The sequence below is a fragment of the Nyctereutes procyonoides genome, unplaced genomic scaffold, assembly GCF_905146905.1.
Source record: "Nyctereutes procyonoides isolate TBG_1078 unplaced genomic scaffold, NYPRO_anot_genome, whole genome shotgun sequence".
NCBI classification, from domain to species: Eukaryota; Metazoa; Chordata; class Mammalia; order Carnivora; family Canidae; genus Nyctereutes; species Nyctereutes procyonoides.
Window position 1 is genome coordinate 12,595,116 of NW_026575128.1, and position 21,411 is coordinate 12,616,526.

The 21,411-nt window shown below is 36.3% G+C and overlaps 1 protein-coding gene and 1 pseudogene across 4 annotated transcripts in view; both read left to right on the forward strand.

The window, feature by feature from the left end:
• Positions 1-21,411, forward strand: part of SPATA6 (spermatogenesis associated 6) — a 139,548-nt gene that overhangs the window by 96,398 nt on the left and 21,739 nt on the right. For 3 of the 4 annotated variants that reach the window (XM_055341804.1, XM_055341806.1, XM_055341807.1), the window contains one exon: positions 1,804-1,903. In XM_055341804.1, the coding sequence (XP_055197779.1) occupies positions 1,804-1,903 (100 nt within the window). The remainder of the gene's footprint in view (positions 1-1,803; positions 1,904-21,411) is intronic. The other variant, XM_055341805.1, reaches the window with a different exon arrangement.
• Positions 5,026-6,427, forward strand: LOC129520664 (elongation factor 1-gamma-like; annotated as a pseudogene).

A 21,411-nucleotide genomic window follows, 5' to 3' on the forward strand; every position in this document is an offset into this window, starting at 1 on the left:
ATTAAGATAAAATAAGTTTTCCTCTAGGATTATTATAAAATGTTGACTCCTTAATCACGAATGTGAATAAACAAGCTTTCAAAAAGTCTGTTAGTGACTGTAAGCAAATGAATTTCTTTATTTATAGTGAAGGTGCTTTTTGCTTTAAGCCCATTTAACTCAATGGAGTTAACACACATAAAACAGTTGCAATTTTTATTATAAATGTTCCATTTCAGAAACAGTTTTGTCCTCCAAAAATAAATATTAATATTATGACTTATATGTATTAGGCTGTAGAATTATTACTAAAATCAGACTAAGAAATACTAGCAAATCTAATTAAAAAGTAGCTGATATTCCTTTTAATCATGCTTACGGTTTCGAATTTTGTAAATGAAGTTAAAGATCGTTGGGCAATCATTTCTTATACCACAGCACAGACTAGTGGATCCTCTCATAGTACACGGAAGAGATCCTCTTGGAACTGCATATTTGGATCTCAGGTTTTCAAGATATGTTACCTACATAGGCAAATAACAAAATTGGACAATGTATTTGTGTAGATCCAGTAATATTTCCTTTTACAAATGTAGGAGATTAAAATTTAGATATAGCTGATCATCCATTATTGACTGTGTTCTTTAAGAAACAGGTAATGTAAATCATTTTTCCTGATTAAGAGTTTATATTTTGAGTAAACATATAAAATTATAACTTTGCCATCACAAGCTGGGAGAAAACAGGCAAAGTGTAAGCAGTTAACATTTTAGTATCCATTCCTTTATGAAGGAATTATATCAATAATACTTGATATGATGAATTATAATCAGATGGACCTGGAGATTTTCATTATTACTTATAAGATTGATAAAGTAGCTTAGTTATACTAATGCCAATTTTGAGTTTGGAAAAGGCATAAGAAAGAAGAACGGTTGCTTTATTTCTTCTCTATTTCCAAACTCAGGTTTTAATAAAAGTCACATTTTCCTGTTTTTCAATATTCACTTAAAAAACACACTTAACAGGAGAGACTAGAGAAGTGTTATCTATGCTGAGGGGGGATCATTCAATTTTTATGTTCTTATGTATTCTGAGGGAGTAAGAACATAATTGGATTCTAAATAATATTTTCATCTATTTAAACATTTTGTTTCATTTCATAAAATTAGTTTTATTTTTCTGTATACAGAAAGGAATTACTTCTACATAATTTAAGACAGTATGATGAAATTATTGGAAAATAAAAACTAATTTTAAAGGCACTATACATGGAATTGTTCTAATCTGAGCATCTGTATATTTTTTTAAAGATTTTATTTATTTATTCATAGACACACAGAGAGAGAGGCAGAGACACAGACAGAGGGAGAAGCGGGCTCCATGCAGGGAGCGCGATGTGGGACTCGATCCCGGGTCTCCAGGATCACACCCCAGGCTGCAGGCGGCGCCAAACCGCTGCACCACTGGGGCTGCCCATGAGCATCTGTATCTTTATTTGGAGCTAAAGCTCTAACAAATTATGTAAGGAGATCATTAAAGTGGTCAGATATATATAGGTATGCTCTCCCTAATTCACATCAAACTTTATTAAGACCACTTATTGCACTTATTACAAAGACTTAATATGTCTGCAGAGAATCAGTGCCTGATTTTATATCTGCCTCTCATCCTTGGTCAATTAAGAAAATATGCTATTTTCATCTTTCTATGTTATCACATGGGGATAGGTAAAAAAAAAATGACTTTCTGTGTCTGGCATTTGGAAGGATTTATTTTTCTCTCCCTCTGGCTACAAGTCACCTTTGTTTTTTATGTCTACAGATTCCATTCTGATTGGTGTTCACCTTCAAACTGCGATGAGATCCATGACCGGGTAAAAAATGTCTTGAAATCACATCAGGCTCATCAAAGACATTTATATGTTAGTTTCTAAAATATTTTCTTGAAGGCCTTTTCTAATTGGGCAAGAAAACCACTCAAGATGCTTAAAGCTTTTAAAGCTTGTAATAGTTAACCACTGGGAAGAGAAGAAAAAAGATACAACCTCCAAATGATGGAAGTCAGTGGTTTTGCTAAAGGCAACATCTCTAACTTCTGGCTTGGCCTGAGTCGTTATGCAAAATGTTTGATATCATCTGAACTCTAAACAATATTACTAATAATTATCTCATAGTCAGTAAGTAGTAACTTTATGATAATTATTTCATAGCCTTCAAAGTATGGAGACTCTTGTGGCCCGGTATAAAACACTTCCATTTCCTACAAATAGATTTTGTTCTAAATGGTAAAGTGGGGTGAGAAATAATTATTTTGAAATAAACTTCTCAGCTTATTTTTATGTTAATTAAATATTTAAAAGAAAAGATCAGGTTTACCAGGTGTAATATTAGAGAACATCAGCGTGAGAATATTTTCTGATGTAAGACAAACAAACATATATATGAAGGACAGCTGGGGAATAATTGCAGTGTATTCTTTTTGTGTTTGATTTTCTTGTTTGTTTGTTTCATTCAGTAGTCTACTGAATCATTTATCATGAGTGTCGTATTAGGAACTAGGCTTGGTCCTCACCATATAACTGGATTATTTGGCATTCCATGAGTTTGTACAATTTTAAGTTTCTATATGTATAACTGTTTTTAAATTAAGCTTGTTTTCTGGCACCTAGGTGGCTCAGTCAGTTAAGTGTCTGACTTTGGCTGAGGTCATGATCCCAAGGTCCTGGGATCAAGCCCTCCACTGGGCTCCCTGCTCAGTGGGGAGCCAGCTTCTCCCTCTTTCCTCTGCCTCTTCCCTGGCTTGTGCGCTCTCTCTCTCTCTCTCTCTCTCTCTCTCTCTCAAATAAAACCTTTTTAAAAATTAAGCTTGTTTTCAAAACACAATATACATATAGAAAATGCACAAATCATAAGTAACAACTCTATGAATTATAATAATCAGCACACTCCTGTGTAAGCTGTCTACCCAAATCAAGAAATAAAATATTACCAGCTCTGCAGAAGCTTTTCTTTCCTCTCAGCTACTGCCACTCCAAGGGTAAACATTATCTAACTTTTAATAGTAAGATTAGTATTGTGTGTTTTAATCTTTATATAAATGACATCCTACAATATCTGCTTCTTTGTCTGACTTGTTTCACTTTGACTTTGCAATTCAGACTTCTTCGTACTGCACATATCTTATAATCAACAATAATTCTTTACTTTTGCCTGCTGTATGGTGTTTGTTATATGAAAACACTACTGTTGATTTATTCTTCCTTTTTTGATGGACATTTGGGTTGTTTCTGGTTTGGGCTATTGCAGAGGTGCTATAAGCATTTTATGCATACTTTGAGTATTGTTATATTCTTCTTCTTTGGGTATGTATGTACTCTTCCTATTTGGAATTTCCCAGACATAGGGTATATATACATTCAGCTTCAGAAGGTGACATCAAAAAACAAAAAAACAAAAAAATAAAGAAGGTGCCATCAAAGACTTTTTCAGGTAATTCTAACTACTTGTTAAAACATAACCTGAGAGTTATACATTTTAATCTTTTAATCATTATATTTAAAGTGCATATCTTATGAGTAGCACAAGGGGTTGTTTTTGAAGACTTAAGATCTAGAATTTTTATGTAGATTGATGTGGCTTTTGTTTGGATTAGTATTTTTTATAACTTTCTTTTTTATTAACTTGTTATTCATTTTTAACTCTTCTGTTATTGGTGGCTCTAGAGATTTCAACATGCATGCATGATAAATGATTTTTTTGTTGACCTCCCTAAAAATAATGGGGCCCTAAAACATTTAACCCTCTTTTAACCTGCCCCCTTTTTTTGCATATTTTTGGCATGCATTTTAATGCTATATACATAAAACACAAGAAATTAATTTTATTTATATAGTAATGTTTATTCATGTTAGTCATTTATATAGTCTTTCTATTCTTCATTCTTTCCTTAACTTCCATGTTCCCCTATGGATTCTAGGGTCATTTTCCTTCTGCCTTTAATACTTCTTTCTTGACATTCCCCTGGCTATGAATTCTGATTTTGTTTGAAAACATCTTGGTTTTAATTTTTATGGGATAATTTTATTGGATATAAAACTCTAGGTTGGTAGTTATTTTCTTTGGTATTTTAAAGAAACTATTCCATTGTCTTCTGGCTTCTTTTGTGTCTTGAAAAGTAAGCTATTATGTCTTTGAAGTAATATGAGGATTTTTCATCTGCTCTGTTGCATTTAAGATTTACTCTTCAACTTTGCATTTAGTAATTTTACAATTATATACCTAACATGTCATATTCTTGGATTGATTTCTATGTTGAGTTTTCAGAGCTTCCTAAATTTGAAGGTTGGTATTTTCCATCAATTTTGGAAAACCTGTAGCCAGTCTTTCTTTAAACAGTGCTTATGCCCCATTATTTGTTTGTGTAGAACTCCCAATTATACTTGTATTAGATTTTTAGACTTATGTAAAATTTTTAAAAAATTTTAAATGCATATGTATCTTATGCTTATTTTGATATTTTTAATTCTTTACTTCTCTCTCTAGTTTGCATGCTTTCATGAGACATGTTCTCTAGTTTACTAGTCCTGTCTTCTGTGTTTACATTGATATTAAAACTGTTAATAAAGTAAAGCTGACGTAGAAGGGAATGTTTTCAACCTAATGAAGAGCATCTTTGAAAACCTATAGCTAATATTATACTTAATGTTATACTTAATGGTGAAAGACCGAATATTCAGTCTTTCAGAAACCATGATGCTCTCTCTTGACATTCTTTTAACTTCATATGGAGAGTCTTAGACAATGCAGGAAGATAAGAAAGCGAAATAAAAGGGATACAGATTGGAAAGTAAGAAAAAAAAACATTTGCAGAGGATATGATTTTGCAGAACAATCCACAGGATCTCCAGAAGAGCTCTCAGAACTAATAAGTGAGTTTAACAGGGTCACAAAATATAAAGAAAGCCATTTTCCCCTATATATCTGTAATGAATAATTGGAATTTTAAATTAAGAAATCCATACCAGCCTTTCTCTGCGGAATCACCATGGTGGCCGGGACTCTGTACACATATCCTGAAAACTGGAGGGCCTTCAAGGCTCTCATTGCTGCTCAGTACAGTGGGGCTCAGGTCTGTGTGCTCTCCGCACCACCCCACTTCCACTTTGGCCAAACCAACCACACCCCTGAATTTCTCCGTAAATTTCCTGCCAGCAAGCTTCCAGCATTTGAGGGTGACGATGGATTCTGTGTGTTTGAGAGCAATGCCATTGCCTACTATGTGAGCAATGAGGAACTGCGGGGAAGTACTCCAGAGGCAGCAGCCCAGGTGGTGCAGTGGGTGAGCTTTGCGATAGCGACAGTGCCCCCAGCCAGTACCTGGGTGTTTCCTACCTTGGGCATCATGCAACACAACAAGCAGGCCACAGAGAATGCAAAGGAGGAAGTGAGGCGAATTTTGGGGCTCCTGGATACTCATTTGAAGACGAGGACTTTTCTGGTGGGTGAACGTGTGACACTGGCTGACATCACAGTTGTCTGCACCCTGTTGAGGCTCTATAAACAGGTCCTGGAGACTTCTTTCCACCAGGCCTTCCCCAATACCAACCGCTGGTTCCTTACCTTGCATTAACCAGCCCCAGTTCCCGGCTGTCTTGGGGGAGGTGAAACTCTGTGAGAAGATGGCCCAGTTTGATGCTAAAAAGTTTGCAGAGAGCCAACCTAAAAAAGACACCCACGGAAAGAGAAGGGTTCTCGGGAAGAGAAGCAGAAGCCCCAGGCTGAGCGGAAAGAGGAGAAGAAGGCTGCTGCCCCTGCTCCTGAGAGGAAATGGATGAATGTGAGCAGGCACTGGCTGCTGAGCCAAAGGCCAAAGACCCCTTTGCTCACCTGCCCAAGAGTACCTTTGTGTTGGACGAATTTAAGCGCAAGTATTCCAATGAGGACACTCTCACTGTGGCACTGCTGTATTTCTGGGAGCACTTCGATAAGGATGGCTGGTCCCTGTGGTATGCTGAGTACCGCTTCCCTGAGGAGCTCACTCAGACCTTTATGAGTTGTAACCTCATCACTGGAATGTTCCAACGGTTGGACAAGCTGAGGAAGAATGCCTTTGCCAGTGTCATCCTCTTTGGAACCAACAACAGCAGCTCCATTTATGGAGTCTGGGTCTTTCGAGGCCAGGAGCTTGCCTTTCCGCTGAGTCCAGATTGGCAGGTGGACTACGAGTCCTATATGTGGCGGAAACTGGATCCTGGCAGCGAGGAGACCCAGACGCTGGTTCAAGAGTACTTTTCCTGGGAGGGGGCCTTCCAGCATGTGGGCAAAACCTTCAATCAGGGCAAGATCTTCAAGTAAACATCTCTTGTCATCATCGCCTAGCTGCCTGTACCTGCCCTTCAGGGACATGGGGGTCATTAAAGGAAACTGAACATTGAACCCTTAAAAAAAAAAAAAAGAAAAGAAAAGAAATCCATACCATTTATAATAGCACCAGAAATTGAAGTGCTTAGATATAATCCTAACAAAATATGTGCAGTATTTGCATTCTGAGAATTACAAAATGCTGTTGAACATTAAAGAAGATAGAACTACATGAAGAAGTGCATCATGTTCACAGAATGGAGAAGTCAATATGAAGATGTCAGTTTTCCAATTTGGTCTCTAGATTCAATGGAATCATAATTAAAACCCTATCGAAACTTTTTAGTAGAAATTGACAAGCTGATTCTAAAATGTATATGGAAAGGCAAAGGAAATTGAAAAGCGAAAAACAATTCTGAAAAAGAACAAAGTTGGAGGATCCATTACCTAATTTTAAGACTTACTATAAAGCACAACAATGAAGACAGTGTGGTTTGACTAAATAATAGACATATGAAGAATAGATCCTCCAGGATAGACCCACATCAGTATTGTCAACTGAGCTTTGACCAAAGTGCAAAGTCAATTAAACGGACACTTTGCATTTGCTGTCTTTTCAATGCATGGTTCTGGATTTTTAAAAGTGAACATTTAAAAATAAACCTAAAACATAGTAGATAATCTATTTATATTTGTAAATTACTTTTAAGGTATGACACCAAACACATGATCCATTTAAAAATTTGATAACTTGAACTCCATTAAAATTTAAAAATTTTGTTCTGTGAAAGACACTGTTAAGAGAATAGAATGACAAGTCATAGTCTGAATGAAAATATTTGCAAATCACATATATGACTAAGGATTTGCATCCAGAATTTAAAAAAAATCCTCTTAAAACTCAGGCAGTACCCACCATTTGCTTCAACATGGATGGAACTGGAGGGTATTATGCTGAGTGAAGTAAGTCAATCGGAGAAGGACAGACATTATATGTTCTCATTCATTTGGGGAATATAAATAATAGTGAAAGGGAATAGAAGGGAAGGGAGAAGAAATGGGTAGGAAATATCAGAAAGGGAGACAGAATATAAAGACTCCTAACTCCGGGAAACGAACTAGGGGTGGTGGAAGGGGAAGAGGGCGGGGGGTGGGGGTGAATGGGTGACAGGCACTGAGGGGGGCACTTGACGGGATGAGCACTGGGTGTTTTTCTGTATGTTGGCAAATTGAACACCAATAAAAAATAAATTTATTATAAAAAAAAGCTCAGGCAGTAAATCTGAACAGACATTTCACCAAATAAACATGAAAAGATGCTCAATAATCATCATAGAAATGAAAGTAAAACTGCAATGAGATACCACTGCCACCTTATAGAATTGTTTAACAGAAACAAAAATAACAAAAAAACTTATACTAGTAAATGCTGTCAAGGATGTGGAGCAATAGGGATCCCCTGGGTGGCGCAGCGGTTTGGCGCCTGCCTTTGGCCCGGGGCGCGATCCTGGAGACCCGGGATCGAATCCCACATCGGGCTCCCGGTGCATGGAGCCTGCTTCTCCCTCTGCCTGTGTCTCTGCCTCTCTCTCTCTCACTCTGTGCCTGTCATAAATAAAATTTAAAAAAAAAAAAAAAAAAGGATGTGGAGCAATAGAAATTCTCATTCAGTCCTGGTGGGAATGCCCAGTAGTACAGCCACAAGACAGTTTGGCAATTACATATAAGGTTAAACACACTTATCATACAAGCCAACAATCCTACACTTAGGTATTTCCCCAAATGAATTGAAAACTTAGGTTCACATAAAAACCTGTACATGAATGTTTGTAGAAAGTTTATTCATAATTGCCCAAAATTAGAGGCAGTCAATATGTTCTTCAAAGGCAAATGGTGAACAAACTATGGTATAGCCATTATATGGAATATAACTCAGCAATAAAAAAGGATGAACTAGAGAGTCACCTGACGACTCTTGATTTTGGTTCAGGTCATGATCTCAGGGTTGTGGGATCAAGCCCTGTGTCAGGCTCCATGCTCAGCAGGGAATCTGCTTGAGATTCTCTCTCTCCCTCTCCACCTGCTCCTCTCCCCATCTCTAAAATTATAATCATTTTTAAGAAGTGAGATTTATTTTTTTTAAAGATTTATTTATTCATGAGAGACAGAGAGAGAGAGAGAGAGGCTGAGACACAGGCAGAGGGAGAAGAAGGCTCCTCACAGGGAGCCCGATGTGGGACTCGATCCCAGATCCCGGGATCACACCCTGAGCTGAAGGCAGACGCTCAACCACTGAGCCACCCTGACGTCCCAAAAAAGTGAGATTTAAATTCATATAACAACATGGTTACTCTTAAATTCAGTTTGCTGAGTGAAAGAAGATAGGACTCAAAGCTTTATAAAATGGTATGATTTTATTTATGTGAGGTGACATTGTTGAAATATTAAAGTATGGGTGAGTCAGAAGAGGTTGATTACAAAGAAATTAGTTTCACAGGGAGATTTTTAGAGTATTGGAGCTGATTGTTACTGAAGTTGCATTATGCATTTGTTACTTTATGTGTTTGTTACCTTATGCATTTGTCAAAACTACTAGAAATATACATCAGAAAGAAATTTACTGAATGAAAAAAGAAAATATCAAGTGTGATATTTGGGCTTCTGAAGATTTAATGCAGATTATAACAAATGAATCTAAAGGTTCTAAAAATACAAGATATAGCTTTAAATTAGCTTACCTAAATGACTTTGGAGTATTATGTTTTGGCTGGATACTATGAGGCTAAAGACAAAAAGAACTATTTAATCACTACATTCTATTGCAGCGATTTGTAGTAGAGAGCTCTCTAAAGAGCCAGAGTAAATATTTTTTGTGTCATAGGGTCCCTGTCACACTACTCAACTCTGCTGTTACAGCACTAAAGCAGACATAGACAATAGGTAAACAGATGAGTGTTTCTGTAGTCCAGTAAAACTTTATCCATATGTACTAAAGTGTGAATTTTATATGATATTTATGAAACTTTTTCCCCCAGTTATTTAAAAAAAAATTTTGTTTTTACCTATCAGGCCTTACAAAAACAGGAAAGGGCCAGAAATGCCCTGGGAGTTGAAGTTTGCCAAGCCGTATTCTATTAGATGAGTGTGATTCTTACAAGGGTATGGATTAGCAATTCTGAAAATACTTTACTTTTATATGAGAGTTTTACATTTATATGAGAGTTGAACAAGTAAGTAAATAAGTCATAAAGACAACCAGATTTTTAATCATAGTATACCCTATGTTACATCCATGTTTATTTTGATATATATACAGAGAGAATGACTCAGATATAGATATGAGCATATATTGAGATTAGTACACATCCATATTTCCTAGTTTTGTTCTCTAAAAGCCTCAAAAGGAGTGGCAACCCAATAGCAATGAGCACACCCAGCTCTCCCAGATCTTGGTTTCTGAATACCCATATTCAATAAAAGTTATCGGGACTCTTGGAGCAATAGCTGATTCTGAGGCTGGGACAGGGAAAACACAAGATTAGGATGGAATATTTTGCAGTATGGAATGTGAGGAATTGCTTTTAAAATAAAAGAAGGGGGGTAGTAAGGAGAACAGGAGCATATCAAAAGAACACAGGGGCCCATCTGAAGTCCCAGTGACCATTGCTAGAATAATTTGAGCAACAAAATAAATAGCAATATTTGGATTATAACTGAAAGAATAAAATAAAATCCATGAGTACATATTGATATAAGCAAAACAATGAATGACTAGGAATGAGAACAGACACATCTTCTTTACAGAAGAATTGTAAATAATAATTGTGGATATTGCCTCTTTCATGAGGTGTGGAGCTTAATTCCTCTTCCCTTGAGCATAGGCTAGACTTAGTGATTTGTTTCTGATGAATAAAGTATGGAGAAATCTGGTAGACCCCACGTTCACAAAGTGATCAGAATTAACATCATTAATAACTCATGCTGGCATCCTGTATTCCTTGATATCAAGTAATACGCAGGGCACTGCTCTCTGACATTGTTCCCCAAAACCCATAACCCTAGTCTAAACATGAAAAAAATATCAGACCAAATCAAATTGGGAAACTTTCCACAAAGTCCCTGAGTAGTACTTTTCTAAACCATCAAGGTCATGAGAAACAAAGAAGGACAAACTTGGCACAGATTGGAGGAGACTAAGAAATGATGACTAAAAGCATCATGGTATCCTTGTTGGATCCTGGAATAGAAGTGCAATCCAAATAAAGTCTGCAGTGGAGATAATTACTGTACTAATGTTACTTTCTTAGGTTTGCAAAATCAGCTATAGCTATATTAAGATATAAACTTTGAGAACCGGGGTAAAGAGTGAAGTTCCCGGGTACAACTCTTTTATCTTTGCCACTGTTTTGTAAATCTAAATATTCAAAAATAAAAAGTTAAACTACCATTGACCCTTGAACAATGTGGGGGTTACAGGCTCCAGACCTTCCTTGCACAGTCAGAAATCTGCATATAACTTTTGATGCCCCAAAACTTAACTACTAATAGTAGTTGACCAGAAGCCTAACCAGTATCATAAAATAGTTGATTAACACATATTTTGTATATGTATTGGACCTGTGGTTGCACAAAGCATAGATTCCTAGCATTTTGTTCTATGCTCTATACACAAATGCCCCCAGGAAAACATCAGTTGCAGACCTTTACTTTACCTCTTCTCTCAGGAATGTTAGTACCACTAGTAACTACTATGTAAGCAGCTCCCTAGTGCCTTTGAACAAAAACAAACTATGTAAATATATATGTGCATACACACGCACACATATTTGCATGCATGCAGCTGGCTTAAACTGTACACTAATCTCAGTATCTTAAATTGGTTTACACTAAGAGCAGCTTGAATACAAGCTCTTAAACTTAGTCATATTTTTCTGCCTAGGTTAATTCACATATACTGAGCATTCTCAATCAAATATCTGCATGCTCTGCATCTGCCACTATGCACAGCACTGGAGATCTTTTCATAAAATCAAATTTCCTGCCCATAAGGAACTTTATAATTCCCTGAGTTGTGTGGTAATGATATTTTGTCTGTAGTGTTTATTCTTGAAAGTTACTTTGGCTGGATATAAAAATCCTTGGCTTACATTTTTTTTATTTTAAATATGTTATTTGATTGTGACAGAGAATGTTTCTGTCAAAATCTGCTTAAAATCCAATTTTCTTTCCCTTGTGAGGGATTTGCTCTTTTAGTTTGGAAAGTCAAGCTAAAATATTGTGCACTTTTTCCCCCTTCATTTTACATCATGGTGTTGATTATTCTGGATTGATTTTTTTCCCCAATGTATGTCATGTGTCTTTCATTATGTTTTCAATATTTTTGTGAATATAACTTTTATTTTTAATTAAATTTTTTATTTTAAATTTTACTTAGTTAACATATAGCGCAATATTGGTTACTGGAGTAGAGTTCAGTGATTCATCACATATATTCAACACCCAGTGCTCATCACAAGTGCCCTCTTTACCCATCATACATCTAGCCCAACCCCCACCCACCCACCTCCTTCCATCAACCTCCATTTGTTCTTTATCATTAAGAGTCTCTTGTGGTTTGTTTCTCTCTCTCCTATTTTCCCCTCCTTCCCATATGTTCATCTGCTTTCTTCAATTCCCCATATGACTGAGATTATATGGTACTTGTCCTTCTCTGATTGACATGTACCCCTCTGAATCTGTATTTTTTTTTTTTATCCTTTGGATAAATACCTAGTAGAGCAATTGCTAGATCACAGGGTAGTTCTATTTTTAACTTTTTGAGGAACCTCCATACTGTTCTCCAGAGTAGCTGCATCAGTTTGCATTCCCATTAGCAATGCAAGGGGGTTCCCCTTTCTCTGCATCTTCACCAAAACCTGTTGTTTCTTATGTTGTTAATTTTAGCCATTTTGACAAGTGTGAGGTGATATCTCATCATGGTTTTGATTTGTAGTTCCCTGGTGATGAATGATGTTTAGCATCTTTTCATGTGTCTGTTGGCCATCTGAAAAAGTGTCTATTCGTGTCTTCTGCCCATTTCTTAACTGGATTATTTGTTTTTTGGGTGTTGAGTGTGATAAGTTCTTTATAGAGTTTGGATGCTAACTCTTTATTAGATATGTTGTTTGCAAATATCTTCTTCCATTCCATAGGCTTTTAGCTTTTATTGATAGCTTCCTTTGCTGTGCAGAAGCTTTTTATTTTAATGTTCATTTTTGCTTTTGTTTCCCTTGCCTCTGAAAGCATGTCTAGTAAGAAGTTGCTATAGCTGAGGTCAGTTTCTGCCTGTGTTCTCCTTTAGGATTTGTAGGATTTGTTGTCCCATACAAATTTTAGGATTGTTTGTTCTAGCTCTGTGGAAAACACAGGTATTTTGATTGCATTTAATTTGTAGATTGTTTTGGGTAGGACAGACATTTTATCGATGTTTGTTCTTTCAATCCATGAGCATGGAATGCTTTTCCATTTCTCTGTGTCCTCTTCAATTTCTTTCATAAGTATTCTGTAGTTTTCAGAATACAGATCTTCTACCTCATTAGTTAGGTTTATTCCTAGGAATCTTACTGTTTTGGGTGCAATTCCAAATGGAATCGATTTTTTAATTTCTTTTTCTGCTGCTTCATTATTGGTGTATAGAAATGCAGCAGATTTTCTGCACATTGATTTTATATCCTGCAACTTTGCTGAATTCATGTATTAATTCTAGCAGTTTTTTGGTAGAGTCTTTCAGGTTTCTATATAGAATATCATATCATCTGCCAACAGTGAAAGTTTGACCTTTTCTTTGCTGATTTGGATGCCTCTTATCTCTCTCTCTTTTTTTCTTCTGATTGCTGAGGCTAAGATTTCTAGTACTATGTTAAATAGTAATGATGAGAATGGACATCCTTGTCTTCTTCCTGACCTTAGGGAAAGGCTCTCAGTTTTTTCCCCATTGAGGATGATATTAGCTGTAGGGCTTTCACATATGGCCTTTATAATATTGAGGTATTTTCCATCTATCCCCTGCTTTGTGGAGGGTTTTTATCAAGAATGGATGCTGTATTTTGTCAAATGATTTTTCTGCATCTACTGACAAGATAATATGGTTCTTTTATTAATGCAGTGCATCATATTTATTAATTTGTGAATATTGAACCAACCCTGCAGCCCAGGTATATAAATCCTACTTGATTGTGGAGCATAATTATTTTAATTTGATGTTGAATTTGATTGGCTAGTGTTTTATTGAGAATTTTTGCATCCATATTCATCAGGGATATTGGCCTGGTCTGTAATTCTCCTTTTTATTGGAGTCTTTGTCTGGTTTTGGAATCCCAGTAATGCTGGCTTCATTGAATGAGTTTGGAAGTTTTCCTTCTATTTCTATTTTTTTGGAACAGTTTAAGAAGAATAGGTATTAACTCTTTTCTTTAAATGTTGTAGAATTCCCTTGGGAAACTATCTGGCCAAGGACTTTTGTTAGTTGGGAGACTTTTGATTATTGATTTAATTTCTTTGCTGGTTATGGGTATGTTCAAATATTCTATTTCTTCCTGTTTCAGTTTTGGTAGTTTGTCTGTTTCTTCCAGATTGCCCAGTTTGTTGGCATATAATTTTTCATAGTATTCTCTAACAATTGTTTGTATTTCTGTGGTATTGGTTGTTATCTCTCTTCTTTCATTTGTGATTTTATCTATTTGGGCCCTTTTCTTTTGGTAGGTCTGGATAGGGGTTTATCAATTTTATTAATTCTTTTAAAGAACCAGCTCTTAGTTTCACTGATCTGTTATACTGGAGGTTTTTTTTTGTTTTTGTTTTTTTGTTTTTTTGTTTTTTTTTTTTTTTTGGTTTCTACATCACTTATTTATGCTCTTTATTATTTCCCTCTTATGCCAGCTGTAGTTTGCTGTTCCTTTTCTAGCTCCATTAGCTGTAAGATTAGGCTGTGTATTTTAGCAAGACTTTTCTTGCTTCTTGAGATAGGCCTGTGTTGTGTAGTATACTTCCCTCTTAGGACTGCCTTTGCTGCGTCCCAAAGATCTTGGACTGTCATATTTTCATTTGCTTCCATGTAGTTTTTTTTTTTTTTTACTTCTTCTTTAATTTTCTAGTTAACCCATTCATTCTTTAGCAGTATGTTCTTTAACCTTAATGTATTTGAAGTCCCTCCAAATTTTTTCTTGTGGTTGACTTCAAGTGTCATAGCATTGTGGTCCGAAAATATGCATGGTATGATTCAATCTTTTTATACTTGTTGAGGGCTGATTTGTGAACCAGTATGTGATCTATTCTGGAGGATATTCCATGTGTATTCAAAAAGAATGTGTACTCTGAAATGCTCTGAATATATCTGTGAAGTCTATGTGGCCCAGTGTGTCATTCAAAGCCATTGTTTCCTTGTTGATTTTCTGCTTAGATGATCTGTCCATTGCTATAAGTGGGGTGTTAAAGTCCCTTACTATTACTGTATTATTATCAATGAGTTTCTTTTTATTATTAATTGATTTATATATTTGGGTGCTCCCAAGTTGGGGGCATAAATATTTACAATTGTTAGGTATTCTTGATGGATAGACCCTTTAATTATAATATAATGCCCTTCTTCATCTCTTAGTACAGTCTTTGTTTTAAAATCTAGTTTGTCTGGGGGATCCCTGGTTGGCTCAGTGGTTTAGCGCCTCCTTTGGCCCAGGGCCTGATCTTGGAGTCCGGGGATCGAGTCCCACATCAGGCTCTTTACATGGAGCCTGCTTCTCCCTCTGGCTGTGTCTCTGCCTCTCTCTCTCTCTCTCCGTCTCTCATGAATAAATAAATAAAATCTTTTTAAAAAAAATCTAGTTTGATAATAAGTATGGCTACTCCAGCTTTCTTTTGATGTCCATTAGCATGATAGATTGTTCTCCTTATCCTCATTTTCAATCTGCAGGTGTCTTGAGGTCTAAAATTATTATCTTGTAGGCAGCATATAGATAGATCTTTTTAAATCCATTCTGATACCCTGTGTCTTTTGATTGGAGCTTTTGGTGATTTTTCTACACTCAAAGAGTCCCCCTTAACATTTCTTACATGACTGGTTTAGTAATTATGAACTCCTTCAGTTTTTGTCTGGGAAACTCTTTCACTCTCCTTCTATTCTGAATTATAGCCTTGCTGAATAAAGTATTCTTGGCTGCATATTTTTTCCCATTAAGCACATTGAATATATCCTGCCGCCCCTTCCAACCTGCCTAGTTGCTGTGGATAGATCTGTTGCAAACCTGATCTATCTTACCTTGCAAGTTAAAGACTTTTTTTCCCCTTGCTGCATTCGGGATTCTTTCTGTGTCTGTTTATTTTGTAAATTTGACTATGATATGCCTTGGCAATGGTTGGCTTTTGTTGAATTTATTGAGAGTTTTCTGTGCTTCTTGGATTTTAATGCCTATATCCTTCCACAGATAGGGAAGTTTTCACCTGTAACTTGCTCAAATAAACCTTTTGCCCCTTTTCCTCTATCTTTATCTTCTGGGACTCCTATAATATGAATGGTATTCTATTTTAATAAGTTGTTGAGTTCCCTAAGTCTACCTTCATGATCCATTACTTCAATCTTCTATATCACTGATTCATTCCTCTGCCTTATCTATCCATCATTTTTATGGCATTCATTTGGGCTTTTTTTCAGTTGAAACATTTTTAATTTTGGCCTGACTAGATTTTAGTTCTTTTATTTCTGCAGTAAGAGATTCTCTAGTGTCATTTCTGCTTTTTTTCAAGCCCAGTTAGTATCCTTATAATTGTTTTAAATTCTCTTAAATTTGTTTTTTTACTTTTGGGGTAAAAATGGTTATCAGTGATTTTTTTTTTTTTTTTTTTGCCTACCAGTATTCTAACCCCTGTGTAGTTTTGTCCCACCACACGTGAATAGGGATGATCTGTGTAAACAATAGCTTATTACAGAAATAACAGTTATGAATTCTGAGGCTAGATCAAAAAGAATTAAAGCTTCTTTCTTGTTCTCATGAGATCATTTACTCTTGGGAAGACAAATTGTCAGGTCATGAAGACACAGTACATTTTCCATCTGTTTTGTGAGCATGACTTTTCTGGCATGATTTTTCTTTTTTTTTAATTAAGGTCTCCTTATTTGGTCTTTTTCCCCTCTCTTAAAACTTTTTATGAAATTTAACCCATTTATGATGATTATTTTATAAAATTATTTTTTCATGAACTTTTAGAAAGGGACATAGGATTTAGAATTTTTCTAATGTGAAGTTTGAGAGCTCTTTTTTTCTGTCTTCATTTGTTCTAAAGTATGGCAGCTTAGCTTCTGACATTTCCTGGCTCCTTCTTCTTCCCAATTTTTATATAGAATTTTTCTTTCCTTTGCTTTTACTTCACTGCTCAGTCTGTCTTCTTTTTCCAGATGTTTATACACAGTGTAAAGTTTTATCTTGGAAGGTGACTTTGGCATATTAGTTTTGAGAGTTAATGAGTTCCAGACTGCTCCAGCTCCTTCAGAATTTGTTGTAAATCCTTTGTACTCATCACTATGAGAGTGGGAGAAATATTTTCCAGTTCCGGTTTCTGAATCGGCTCACCAAGCTTTTGAGTGAATATTCTTTTTTGTTACTTTGAAGTTATTTGGTTTATCAGATGCCTCAATGTTTTCCTCTGATTTCTCCTCCACAGATGGTATTACCATCTCATGTACCGACTGGGAGTTTATGAGTATCTCCTGATATTTTAGAGTTCATGGGAATATCTTGTCATTTAATTTGGTTGCAAATAAAAAATAATTTGGTTGCTGATGTTTCCCATGGATTTTTTAGTATTGCTATTTTAGGTAATTTTTAAAATTGTATTTCAGTATAATGTACTTTAATCCTAAGTTGTACAGCAAAGTGAGTTTTTAATAAGTGAACCCATGAATGAACAGCATACGGGTCAGAGACATGACAACCCAAAATGCCTCTGGTGCCTCCTTGAGTCACTACACAACTTACTATTCTAATATATAACAACATATAGACTAGTTTTATGTGTTTTTGAACATTTCATAAATGGAATCATATGGTATTTACCCTTTTGTATTTGATTTCTTCAGCTGATCATTATGTTTATGACATACATGTGCTTCCTTTTTATTATTATGTAGTGGGAATCAGCAAACTATAGCCCACAAACATATTCCAGACTTTTAAATTTTAAATAAAGTTATGTTGGAATATGGATAGACCTATTTGTTTATATATTATCTTTGGCTATTCTCAAGCTACAACATCAGAAATGAGCAATTGTGATAAAGAGCATATAACTTGCAAAGCTGAATATATATATATGATTTGGTCCTTCTCTCTCTCTCTTTTTTTTTTAAGATTTCACTTATTTATTCATGAGAGAGAGAGAGAGAGAGAGAGAGAGAGAAGAAGGGAGGGGGCAGAGGGAGAAGCAGACTCCATGCAGGGAGCCTGATGTGGGACTCAATCCCAGGTGTCCAGAATCAGGCCCTGGGCTGAAGGCGGCGCTAAACCACTGAGCCACCCAGACTGCCCTGATTTGGCCCTTCAAAGAATAGTTTGCCAACCCTTGCTTTATAGTATTTCAATAAATATCAAAATTTATCAGTTCTTTTTATTTGGGGCTAATACAAATAGTACTGCTATCAATATTATTATATATGTTCTTTGATGAACATAAATATGTATTCCTGTTGAATATATGCCTAAAAATGGAATTACTGAGTTATAAGGAATGTGTATTCTTCTGTAGATGATACTGCCAGAGTTTTTTCAAAGTGATTCAGTATCAGTGGTTGAATGTTCTAGTTTTCTGCATCCTTGCTAACACAGTGTATTTTCTGGGTTTTATTTTCCCATTATAGGTATTCCAGAGAGTATGAATTGATCATGTATTATGGATTTGCTTTCCATATTCTGAAACCATCTTACCAGATGCATACAGTTTGGATTGTGGGGATTTTTTTTCTGGGTAATTGGCCTGTTTGTCATTGGGAAATGTCTTTACCTCTAGGAAAGCTTCTTGCCTTCAAGTATAGTTTGTCTGATATTATTATAGCCATATCAACTTTCTTTTGGTTAATGTTGATTGGTACTTTTCATTTTTTTTATTTTTTGCCCCTTCTGTGACCCTGTATTTAAGATGTATGCATTATATAGTTGAGTTTTTTTTAATTTTTTTTAATTTTTATTTATTTATGATAGTCACAGAGAGAGAGAGAGAGAGAGAGAGAGAGGCAGAGACAAAGGCAGAGGGAGAAGCAGGCTCCATGCACTGGGAGCCCGACGTGGGATTCGATCCCGGGTTTCCAGGATCGCGCCCTGGGCCAAAGGCAGGCGCCAAACCGCTGCGCCACCCAGGGATCCCTATATAGTTGAGTTTTGTATTACTCAGTCTTTCTCTTTATTTAGTATAATCATTTAATTACTGATGTTGTTGGGTTTATACCATCCTTCTATTTTTCTATCTGACAGATCTGTTAGTGTTTGTTTTTTCAATCTCCTGCATGTCTCCTTTGACTGAGATATTTTTATTCCTTTTTCTCCCTCTTTTAACTCGTAAGGTATGTATTTGCTTATTATTAATATTGCCCTGTAAAATACATGTATCCTCTATTACAATCTAATACAATTTTTTTCTTTGCCAGTTTTTTGATGATGCTAAAATTTTAGAATACTTACACTCCATTTAAACTCCTTTCTTCTTTATTTATCTTTATTCCTTACTTCTTGGGGGTCCAGTTACATCTATTAGACCTTTCGGTTGTCTCCCAGTTTCTTACACTTCTTCCTGTATTTATCATTCTGTTTTCTCTTTTATTAGCATTTCCTATGAACCTATATTCTGCTTCACTGATCTTGTCTTCTCCTGTTTCCAATATACTGTTAAACCCATCTATTTAGTTCTTTATTTATCCTATTTAATGTTCAGATATAAACTATCTCTTTAATTTTTATAAATGCCAATGTTTCTGGAAATCCTTAACCTTTATGTATATTTTGTTCAACTTTTAATCTGTTTTTTCATACATATTGATCATAATTTAAATTGCTTATTTCCTCATTTTGATACCAGGCTTACACTTGTGATCTACTTCCTTTATCTTTTTTTGCTCTTGCTTACTGGTTGTACTGTCCTGACTGTACCACTGATTTCATAGTTAAATTCTAGACATTTTTTAAAGAACTTTAGATTTTTCCAGATGATGAGACATTTCCCTCTTTACTAGTCAGGTAGCATCAGAGGCTAACCTTGATTCAAAAGAGACACAATTAGTTTGAAGCTATATTGATGTATTGGTAAATCTCAGTTTACCAATCTCAGTAAGGTAAATCCTTAATCAAACTTTCCTTAAATCTCACCTCACCTCTCTTTTCTTGGTAATTAGCCTCCATTTCAAGTCAGAGTTTTTCAGATCTTTGTCTTCTGAAGAAACTGAGGCAATTTCTGTCCTACTTCTCAGGAAGTTTAGGTTTAGTTCCTTACATTTCCATACCAGGAACATTCAGAAAATATTCATGTATTTGAGTCCTTTCTCATCTCTGTTTTTATGACATCAGCTTTACATAGTCACCAAGATAGCTCCTGGTTTCTGTCTGCCAGCACCAGCTCTATGACCAGTTCTAGATGCTCCCAGAAGTCAAGTGCCCTTAGGGTAAATGTGATTGCAACTGGTAAGTAACAATTCACTACTTCTCACTGCTTTCAGGTCTCACTTGCTCTGTTACAAAAGTCTTTTTTTCCTGACAGATGTTTGTCTTTTTTTTTTATATATTTTATTCATTTATTCATGAGAGACACACACACACACACAGAGAGAGAGAGAGAGAGAGAGAGAGAGAGAGAGAGAGAGAGAGAGAAGCAGAGACACAGGCAGAGGGAGAAGTAGACTCCATCCCGGATCCGGGATCACTCCCTGAGCTGAAGGCAGAAGCTCAACCGCTGAGCCACCCAGTTCCCCAGATGTTTGTCTTTTAATTACCATCTAGTTATATGGCATGCATCTTTTGCATTCTAGTTTTCAACAAGAATATTGGTCTGCTCTGAATTATTCTACCTAACCACTAAACAATATATGTTTTTATGAGGAGATTTGTGCCTCTAAATACTATGTTTTGTATTTGCTTCCATAACAAATTATCACAAGCTTAGTAGATCAAATTGATTACCTTACTTTGCTATAGACCTGAACATGGATCTCACTGGGCTAAACTCAAGGTGTTAGCAGAACTGTTTTCTTTGTAGTGTTTCCAGGGAAGGTTCAACTTTTGCATTTTCCAGCTCTTGGTGATCACCCACATCCCCTCATGGCTGCAGCGGGGGAAGAAGAGCACAGAATTCTGGCCCTCGAGGTGGTCAGGCAACCAGATGGTTTCTCAGGAGCAGTGTGACCCATGGTGGTGCCAGTCAGCACACTGGGAGCACCAGTGCCTCCGCACCCCACCCAGAACGTCAGAAGCCTTTCTTCAGACAGAAGTGTCCTGAGTCCACGTTGGTGCCAGTGCCTCCCCAGGGCAGAGGAGAGAAGGGCAGGCTGTGGACGCTCTGTGGCCATTTCTCTCCATTTGCAGAGCCAGCAACATTGCATCCCCCTTGACTCTTATTCTTTTTTTTAAGATTTATTTATTTTTGAGAGAGAGAGAGAAAGAAAGAGCATGTGGGGGAGGCACAGAGAGAAAGAATCTTCAAGCAGATTCCTACTGAGTAAGGAGCCCATGAGATCATGACTTGAGCCAAAGCCAAGAGTTGGACGCTTAACCGACTGAGCCACCCAGGTGCCCCTTGACCCTAATTCTTAATCACATCTCCCCTCTGTCTGATCATGGCCATGAAAGATTTTTCTGCTTTTAAGAAGTCATTTGTTTGGGACCTCTGCGTGGCTCAGCAGTTGAGCTTCTATCTTCAGTCCAGGGCGTGATCCCGGAGTTCTAGGATCGAGTCCCACATCGGGCTCCCTGCAAGGAACCTGCTTCTCCCCCTGCTTATGTCTCTGCCTCTCTCTATGTGTCTCTCATGAATAAATAAATAAAATCTTAAAAAAAAAAAGTCA